Below are 10,640 nucleotides of genomic sequence, written 5' to 3' on the forward strand. Positions count from 1 at the left end.
ATCATATGAGATTTAGAGTATATATATATATATATATATTTTTTTTGCGTGTGTATGTGTGAGTGCGTGTGAGTTTTGTCCAAGGAACATTAAATAAGAAGTTGTAACTCCCGAGGACTAATGTGACTGCCCTCTGGTGTATGGTGGAGCCACTGTCACATGGCAATACTTGTTGGCAGATACTCTGGGCACAGTTCACTGAAAATCCTGTAAGCATGATTCAGCCTCGTGAGGATGAATTATGTTCAGTGATTGAAATGCTTCGTGACCTATCCTAACATAACTAGCACATGCCCAGTACTTGACAGCAGTGTGTAACAACCGACCGCTCCACCAGCTACAATGTTGACTTATGCTTTTTGTGTGTATAGTTCATCACACACACACACACACACACATATATATATATATATATATATATATATATATATATATATATATATATATATATATATATATATATATATATATATATATATATATATATATGTATATATATATATTTACAAGGGACATTCTGAAACCTGACAGTGCAATTCCCGGAGACTTTGTAAAAATGTAAACAGAGAAAACGATACTCACGTGACAGTTGAAGGACACACTATCCTAATTTACTCGACGTCCAATATTGGTATTTTGTTTGCATACCAGCATTGTCTGTGCACATTATTTACATAGCTGAGCATGAGATATGTATATTTTTGCAATACTACACTATGTATATTGTTTGCATACCTACATTGTCTATGTATACAGTATTGTTTGCATACCTACACTATTTATTGTAGGTTTATTGTATACCTGGTCATAAATTGGATATCTTTTAAGATAATCACTTATACCCAAAGGGCGGCGGACTCATTGTGCCGAACCAACTTAAACACATGCAAAAGAAATAAAGTCAATAAATCTTGAATTTGGTTTCCTTTTATGGATGACAAGGTGTGTGCAGTGCAAAAGTTAATGAAGACGAGTAGAGGAACTCAGACCCAGTGTACCTGAATCCTCAATGAACATTAAGTCAACCACTGGTTTAAATCGGGCTGTTCAAATCTTAATCTAGCCAAGTGGGAAGCATTGCTCGTAGTTAAAACATTATCTGGTCTTGTCTGCTGGGATAGAGTAGCCTGTCATCACACTACTGAAGGATATACAGCACTGTACATGTGTATGGCACGATCCCTCACCAACCATGGGGGTTATACGAGTATTCTATAGTTCTTCTATGGTTGGCAAGGGCTGGGTCTAATGGGAAATAAAAGGTATAGGCAAGTGCCCCTGAGATATACCTTAAGTTCAATTTACAAGATGGTTTTCAGTAATGCAGCACTTTCCTAAACCGTGATATATCTGTACAGCAGTTGTAAACTTGTCCAAAACACTCTGGATAATAATAAACCCACAGCAGAATTAATTTGCTCCACACCTCATACTGCTTATTGTCCCATACTGTACCTGCTTATTGTCCCATACTGTACCTGCTTATTTTCCCATACTGTACCTGCTTATTTTCCCATACTGTACCTGCTTATTTTCCCATACTGTACCCACTTATTGTCACATACTGTACCCATATTTCAATTCGTGTAAAATTTGAGTGGTATAGTTGTCACTGTAAGACTCTATACAATACAGTATACATTAAAAATTAAGTAACATTGTTTTTCTTATAACAGGTTAATTAAAAACAACCAATATTTTCCAACTTGTATATTTACAAAAGACTTAATACTAATGTACAATACAGTATAGGTATTTATATAATACAAAGGTTTATCCTGTATAAATAACAAAAGAAGAAGCAATTTGTGATATTTTAAAACAGATTATACAATGAAATATTTATAAATCATATCACTGGTCATATTTCCCTGTTGCTCTATTGTAATATACACACTCAGTTCACTAGTTACTGTAAGAAAGAAACACTTCACTTCCAATTCTTGAAATAGATGCTCTGTGTTGATGTTGGGATCTCCAGAGGTCTTGTATATCTGTGTCATTGTCCACACAAGAATATGAAAGTTTTGTTATTGCATATTTTGTAGCAGCTTTATGCTTCAGTGTAGAGACAATCTTATTTTTCAAATCAAATGCAACGGATCTATTACCATGAAGGCTGAGGGTTGCAAGTGGAAGGATAATGTTTGTAGTGAGCTCATTGAGAAGAGCACTAACAGAGAAAGATGTAAGGCCAGGATTATGAGCTATATTAATAGTGGTCAAGTAAGGACATCGGTACAAGTAAGATGAAATGTCTTCTAGATCAGCATTCACTAAGTTACAAGAGCTCAAGTCTAAATGCTGTAACGGACACTCCTCCCCGGCACCCAGAATGCATGACAGGGCCGCACCTAAACTAGCATTTCCTTCAGATGGCTCATTTGTTTTGCAGTTTAATCCACTCAAAGTTAATACTGAGACTTGAGCTACACAGGACAACAGGGAGGCTAAAGCAGTGCCACATATTGTATTATAATCTAAAGATAAACTTTTAAGATTCACAGAGGTTATTAAAGGCAATTGTTGCTCACCTGACAGAGACAAACAACAATTCTTTAATGATAAGGCAGTTAGAACTGGTAAAGAGAACAATGACCTGATGTTTGACACTTTAGCTCCAGAAAAGGTGTTGTAACTGAAATCAAGAGAACTGAGTATTTTTAGTGATAGTTTATCAGTTGTGATGGCTTCAGTGAAATTAAGGAAACTTGACGTGGTAATACCTGAAGCTCTTAAATTTAAAATTTCTAATGAAGGCACAGAGGGTAGGGCCTCCAGTAAATGAAGGAAACCATCATCTCCAAGTCGGCAATTACAAATGCTGAGGGAGCGTAAATTCTGTTGATACTGAATAGCTCTTAGTACTGGGTGCAACTGCAATACTGTCAACCTCCTAACATGACTCAAATCTAGAGTTGTTGAAGTCTCTGTATGATTTAGAACAGAGCTGAGTGATGGTATGGGAATACAACCAAGTGCTTGGCAGGCCTGGGTGTAGCGGTCTGACAAGGGTGGAAGATCCCACCCTTTAACTTGAGCCTGTAGTTCAGCTTGTTCTGTGGGAAAGACAAGAGATATGGGATCACTGGGATCAAGAACAGCACCATCCTGTGTCGTCAGAGTGAGATGGGGACGCAACCCAACAAGCTGATAATATCTACGCGTAACCTCCTCTGCCAACCATCCCACAGTGCGACCCTGGCCAGCATTTGCCACAGGCACCAGCAACAAACGGTCTTTCACACGAACCCTTAAACGTAGTGCACCACCTCCTACAGCTGGAGTCCCACTGATGATGCTACTTGGACTCCCATTATCTTTCCTGCTTCTTGAATTTACAGTGACATTTGTCTCTGATGACGTACTTACATTTTTAGTTAACCCAACTTCAGCCTGATCCTCAAGTACATCCAACATACTAGTCTCATTTGCACTGTTTGAATACCTTTGGACTATTGGTGTTAATTTTGTCTGACGTACCCTTTTGGAGAAAGAAAGAGACTCCCTTCTAGAATTAGTGTCAGGGGAAATTCTTTTCTCTTTCTTGGAATCTTTGTAATCAAATTCAAATTTTTCTGTCCTTTTCCTCTTCTTAGTAAAGATGCCAATATCATCTTCAAGCCAATCATCTTCAACATAATCTTCTTCTAATACAAGGGCCACTTTCTTATCTTTTTTTAGCACCCTTTCACTTGATGAATTCTTTTGAAGCTCTGCTCTACGTGTTGCACTCCCTACACTGCCTATTGCACTTAGGTATGTCTTGGTGGCAGACGACTTTTCCTGGTATAAATCTTCTAACAGTGGGTTTAAAAATTCCTCAGAATCTTCACCATTGCCAATATCATCCTCTCTGGTTAAGGAATCCATTGGCATAGTCATTTCCTCTATTAAATTAAGTGATGCACTTGGTAATTCATCATCCTCACTTTCCTCTTCAATATCAGTAACACCTCTACTTCTTAATCTTCCACTTCTATTTAAAGAGGTGTCACCCCAACCTCTTGATCTACATGAATAAGAGGATTCAGATCTTTGCAATTTACTTCTGGAATATGAGGAGTCTATCTTCTCACCATTCTTTTTTCTCTGTGAATTAGAGCATTCATTTTTATCATCTTGAGTTATGGTGGATTCTTCGTGCAATTCTGATATTTTATGCCCAGCTAGGCATCTTCGGTCCTTAATTTCCGTCTCCAAAAGAATACATTCTTCTTTTTCCCTCTGTGACAATTTTGTTCTCATCCTGTATTTGACGAGACTCTCAAGGGGCGTGTCACCTTCATCAGTCTTGGCTATGACTGATGCCCCTTTGCTTATCAATAATCTTACAACTTCAAAATTACCACAAGCTGCAGCATCATGGAGAGGAGTAATGCCATCACACTGTTTACCTCCACGGTCACTGATCCAAGCACCAGCTTCTATCAGTTCAAGAACAATATCATAGAAACCATGATTAGCAGCTTCATGAAGAGGAAGCCAACCACAATTGTCTCTTGGGTTCAATGGATGACCTTGTTTTATTAGTTTTTTCACCATAATGAGGTTACCATCTATACAGGCTTTGTGCAATGGTGTTTCCCCTTTCTCATTTCTCCTAACAGCAAATGACTTCTGCCGTGACTGCCGTGGCCTATCAAAATTCTCCTGCTCGGCATCACTGTCAGAGAAGCAAACCAAGTCTAGATCAACTTCATCTTCACTCTCAGTCTCCTCTTCACTCAACTCCACTTCTGGTTCAAGATCATTTTCTTCTATAAGTCTATTCATATCTTTAATAAGGCTCACTTTCACTAACTCTGGGAGGTCCTTGACCGATGAATGTAGACGCAAAACATAGGTCTCAAGTTTGGGACTGTTGGCTTTTACTGCCAATTCTCTAGCCTGCTGGTATGTTACACTAATTGTCTCAAAATTTTCCCCTAGTTCCTCAGATGTGACAGCTATATTGATCAGAGATTTGCAAGCTTCACTATAATTGTCACTAACCAGGCTATCATTTTCTTTCAAATAGAACTCTTTAGCTTCTTTGTACTGCTTATTATCAAAATATGTTCGTCCTAAAGATAAATATATAGGAACCAGGAATGAAGGGTCTTTACCTAGTTTCACAGCTAAATCCAACATTTTCTGGTAGTATTCCACAGCTTGGGAGTAGAGACCAAGAAGTGCTGATCCATCACCTAGTTTCTCATACAGTTTTAATTTTTCATCTCCATCAGTTTCTCCAAGAATAAGCAAACTATCATCAGCTGTGCACATAGTTACCAGAGTTTTCAAGTTATTTTCAATCCGTTTTCTGTCTTCCAAGTCTGGATGTTTTAATTTGTAGGCTTTATAAAAACATCGTTTTGCTGATTCATAGTCTTGGTTAGCAAGATACACGTGTGCTAAGAATGAGTAATTCTCACACTGAAGAGCTTTATTACGAATCTTTGTTGACAAAGCCAAAGACTTTTGCCCTTCATGAAGTGCATCTGTTAATATACCTTCTCGGAGGAGGATGGAACCCAATGCAAAATGACACCTCTGGGCATCTTCATCAAGGTTATGGCTGGAACAAAGCTCTAAAGCCTGACCAATGAAGTCTTTTGCTTTCTTGGCATTTCCTCGATTATCTAAAACCAATCCTAAATTTAAATAAAGTCGACAACGCATTTGACTATGCTCCTGGGAATCTACATTCCCTTTAAGATGCTCACACGTCAGGAGTGATCGCAAGAAACTTTTCTCGGCCTCTAATAGAGCTGCAGCCTGCTCTTTCTCTTGGTCATTATTTCCACATGTCTCGGCTTTCTGTAAATGAGTGCGTCCAATTGTGGCATATGCACGCTGCTCTTCTACTAAACTCCCGACCTCCTTTGCAAGTGATAAATGACGTTGTTGATGTTGGAGAGCTTTATTCCATTGTCCCATTTCACAATACACTTCGCCGAGCCAACGGTGAGACACTGCTACTCCAATGGTATTGCCTAGAGCCTCATGTAAAGCTTTTTCCTCTCTGTACTGAAGTAATGCTCCCTCATAATCTCCGGCTTGTTGTAACTCCTTACCAAGAAGGTTTGAAAGAATGGCAACTTCACTTAGGTTCTCCTTGCTTTCTGCACGACGTTTCTCACGTTCCAATCTTGTTATCTCGCTCATCTTGCTGGTAATATTTCTTACTTTGGTTGCTGCTGATCCCTCACCAATAGAGTCTCTTAGATCATGACTAAGAAACAAGGTAAGCTCTTGGCGGGTTCAATCTGAAATTAAACAGAATAACTATATATCACAGCTACAGTATAGGTAATGTATTTATTTTAATGTTTGATATTATTTAATCCACCTATTTAGGAGATAACATTGTTTCACAACCAAAGGATCTGATTTCAGTAACTGACACCAGTTATCAGTTCTAAAATATTTAGTCATTATTGTGTAGAGAGGTTTTGCAGACGATGATATTCCTGAATACAAGTTATATTTTAATTAAATCTTGTAATGTTTAAGCTAATCATGAATGCCATGGAAGAAACAAGCCAGTATTAAAAAAAAACCTGAAGTGAGCATAGAAAGTCCTCTTTACAGCTGACACAGGGCTTCCCATACCAGACCTGATTAGTTTATAAAGACAATTAAACTAAAACTAACATAGAGTATTACAGTGTATAAAGAGTGTCCAACAAATAAATTACCATAAAAGTAGTGTTTCAGTTATCATGGTTCACAGGAAGACTATACTTGTACCTGTATATGTGAAGCAGAGGCACGATACTGACTTAAGATATATCCACTGTAGGAATGCTGATGTATTTATTATTCTAGAGTAGTGTAATTTTCCATTAAATTTCAAGCACTAAAATTTTTCTCATATGCATAAAATTATCGCTTACTGCATGCATTTCACTAATTATGTTTATTAGTGACTTGTAATCCTATTGTAAACCAAAATTGCCAATAAAAACATGATTTATAGTATTTAAAGATGTTTTGCAGGCGTTTTTTTCATAGGAATGTATCTTAGCTTCTATATTTCAAGATATGTTCACAGTATGAGTAGCTAAAAAAATAAACACTGATCATCATCTTATTAACAAACTTCTAATATAATTACCTATCAATTATCAGTCCTTCCCAGACTATACCCTGCATTGTACATCTTACTGGTGGCAGAGAGATTCACCTGAGTGTAGAGTAGCTCAGTAATCACATACTGTAATTAAGTCTTGCAAGTTGGCTTGTACCATCTGCTTTCTGAAAAGCAGTCAGTGATAAAATCAGTCTTACAGAAAATTCAAACTAAAATAAGACATAAAAATATATTATCTTAGGTCATCATTAATACTGTAGTCTATTCTAAGTAAAAGAGTACGTCCACTTTATCTACTGGAAATTTTCAACTGACTCTGAGATGTGTGTGTGTGTGTATGCCCTGATATCACATCGCAGAGGGAGCGTGGTTGGATGGCGTCGTGGTGAGTCGTCGACGCAGTTACAACCCACTGCCTCCCCAGATACACTCACGTCACACACTTACACACCCATGCCCTTCATTTTACTTAATTTGTATATTTATATAGTATATTTCCTTTATTTCTTAGCCGCATTAGAGTATTGCAATGTTTTTCCACAGCATTTATACTTTCATTACATGTAACAATGGCAACATGCCATCTCACAGGCCACATCATTCCCAGTTTTTTCCCTTCCTAGTGAGTCAAGCTATCACTAAATCAAGTTTTGATCTAACGAGGGATACCTGTATTGAATAAAAAAATATTAATAATAATCACTATAAAGGTAATATTTAAGGACAAGGATCTAGGTTAATGAGCTGCCTAATGAAAAATAATCAATAGAAGACTTAATTTTTACCTCAGGAATAAAATAAATCAGGTAGAGGAACAGCACTCTTTGCACTCAGGTTGCACCGCTAGTTTTCCCATATATAAAACACTGCTGCCATCCACCGTCACAAGGAGGACACCATCTTTGTTTATGTAAATAGGAGGAGTCTAAAAATTTCATATAAATAAATAATAATGATATTTCATTTCCTACTCACTATGAAACAACAGCAGCAGTAACTGTATAAAATTCTTGTGAATATGATCATGATAAAATTATTGTCTCTAACGTGAAAAATAATAATTACATTCCACAATAAACAATTACAATATTAATAATATAGTTCAGTGATACCTTTATTTAATGCATTATATGATGAGGAAAGTTCATTATCTCAAGGGCCTGTTAGGTTTGGACCCCATATCTAATGCATTATATGGAGAGAGAAGTCCGTTATATGGTGGTTACACTATAGGATTTACCAACATTTTAATAAGTTAATCACCCTTGTCCTCTCCACACACAGAACACTTGGAGGAAACATCTGCTTATTTGTACACCAACCATTTTATCACTCACAATCAGTACACACATTTCTCCATTCTGAAGACTGCACTAAGTAAATCCTTCTGGCTTTTGTCACAATGAGGCGACGACGTAAAGAAGATTATGATGAAGTGAATAAGTGATCAATGTCATCAAGTCAGCTCTCCAGATGTTGATGTGACAGTGTGTGTGTGTCATGGAATCAGCTGTATGGTAACCTATTCACTCGTCCCTTCCAAGTGTTCTATCCATTCAAAGGACTCACGCAGCCACCTCTGAGAACCTAACAGCCCTTTTATGACAGTGTGGATGCGACTTGGCTGAAGTCTATGGCTTAGACTGTGGAGCACTGGTCTAGCTATATAAAGACTCAGTATGCACTAATAATGATCATGAAGCGTGGCACAGGTGTCATAATCAACGCTGTGGTCGAGATAATCTTCAGTTGTACGTCCTCATCCCGCATCTATTCAGCGCCAACTAGTGTCTGAACATTTGCTTACATCTGCTCAATGCAAGTCAAGTGAGGATAGACAGCATTGACTTCATGAGGAGTTGTGGGGTCAATATGAAGAAAAAACGGGTAAATTTGTATAAGTTGCCACCAACGGAATCTCGAGAATTTTATCTGTGCAATCAATAATTCCCCAAATTCTGACACTTTTATTCTATGACGTTTTCCCCTCGCAAATGACCTAATCTAACCTCCTAACCAGGGACCTCTGACCCCCTGAACCCTCCCCCCTGCATATATAACTCATTTACAAGGGAAACGTCATAGAATAAAAGTGTCTTAGAATTGTCTGAATAATTGATTGCACAGATAAAATTCTCGAGATTCGGTTAGTCACAACTTATACAAGAAAACAGAAAAACAAATCACAACAGCACAGTTTTTAAGATCCTGCATGATTTTAATACTATTTTAGATTGCACCTCTCTGCACTAACGAATAAATATCTTAACTGACTTCCTGTGTATTGCAAACAAATTCATGGAGGAGTCTGTATTTGGCGTATACTGTATTTGTATATTTGGGTACGTTATCCTGCACCCCTTTGTATTTTCCTGGAGTGTTTCTTCTTGACATTCCCGCTACTTATTTTGACCTTGTTTCCTCCACACTTGCTATTAATCATTTACAACGTCTGGGGTTCAAGTGCTGGTTCTCTGTGTGTTCGTCCAACTCCATCCTCCAACAACCAAATACAGGCCATTTATACTATATATTTGAGTATACCAAGTCTTAGAATATACTGCGTATTCCACTCACTCAGAGATATAATATATCCTTCAGGAACCCAGGACATTACCTCAGGAGATGGTGTTCACCTTCCACTTGGCGCGGTCATTGTGTGTGTTGACAGTGAATACGAGCCTAAAAATATAATTTAAAGATACCATAAAAATGAGTATATAATAATTTTTTCTAACATTTTTTATGCTTCACATATTATTAAACAAGCTACAATGTTATCAATTTATTTATTAAACTATAAGCTTCAGGAATGAAGTCTATGAAATTTTGACGTAAATAAAATTTCACGAAAACCAAAATTAACTTTATACTTTTATCCTCTTCGCCACTGATCGGCTCGTTAGCCGCTTGGGCGATCGGTCACGTCTCTGATTACTTTTCCTTTTCATTTATCTTCTTCACCAAAAGATCGGCTCGTTAGCCGCCCGGGCGATCGGTCACGTCTCTGTCACGCACTGTTGGCAGGTACTGGGCATGCACCGGCTCCTGAATGTACCTGAACCCGCTCCAGTCTTGTCTTGAAAGAGCTCACACTCGGTGCCGTCACAACACTCTCTGGTAGATTGTTCCAAGAGTTCACAACCCTCACTCCGAAATAGTTTGCCCTCACAGTTTTCTGGACTAGAGGCTTCTTCAATCTTGAGCTGTGACCCCTTGTGGGGCGAGCGTCCGCCAGCTCCAAGTAAGGACACTCGACTGAGTAGTGCCCCTGAGATGCTTATACACCTCAACTAGGTCCCCCCTTGCCCGTCTGTAGTATAAACTAGGCAAGTTCAGGCACTCCAATCTCTCAGGGTAGCTGAGGTGCCGAAGTGCAGGCACCAGTCTGGTGGCCCTCTTTTGAACATTTTCAACCAACTGACAGTCCCTAGCATATCTCGGGGACCAGACGGGGTGACAGTCTGAAACAAAATAAATGTATCTGTAAATGAGCATATACAGTATGCTGATTTCTAGATGTTCTCTATAACACACACACACACACACACACACACACACA

At 38.2% G+C, this 10,640-nt stretch overlaps 1 protein-coding gene across 2 annotated transcripts; it reads right to left on the reverse strand.

The window, feature by feature from the left end:
• Window positions 1-1,694: 1,694 nt before the first annotated feature.
• Window positions 1,695-9,767, reverse strand: LOC121856976 (tonsoku-like protein). Of its 2 annotated transcripts, XM_042352766.1 has the most exons (4): window positions 9,696-9,760; window positions 7,864-7,978; window positions 7,103-7,242; window positions 1,695-6,251 (listed from the first exon to the last, which is right to left on the reverse strand). In XM_042352766.1, the coding sequence occupies exon 4, from the start codon at window positions 6,148-6,150 to the stop codon at window positions 1,906-1,908; it is 4,245 nt and encodes a 1,414-aa protein (XP_042208700.1). In that variant the 5' UTR covers window positions 6,151-6,251; window positions 7,103-7,242; window positions 7,864-7,978; window positions 9,696-9,760; the 3' UTR covers window positions 1,695-1,905. The 2 variants fall into 2 exon arrangements, with proteins under 2 accessions (XP_042208700.1, XP_042208701.1); XM_042352767.1 differs by lacking the exon at window positions 7,864-7,978 and having other exon boundaries at window positions 9,696-9,767.
• Between the last annotated feature and the right edge of the window lie 873 nt (window positions 9,768-10,640).

The sequence above is a fragment of the Homarus americanus genome, unplaced genomic scaffold (genome assembly GCF_018991925.1).
Source record: "Homarus americanus isolate GMGI-L3 unplaced genomic scaffold, GMGI_Hamer_2.0 scaffold44060, whole genome shotgun sequence".
NCBI classification, from domain to species: Eukaryota; Metazoa; Arthropoda; class Malacostraca; order Decapoda; family Nephropidae; genus Homarus; species Homarus americanus.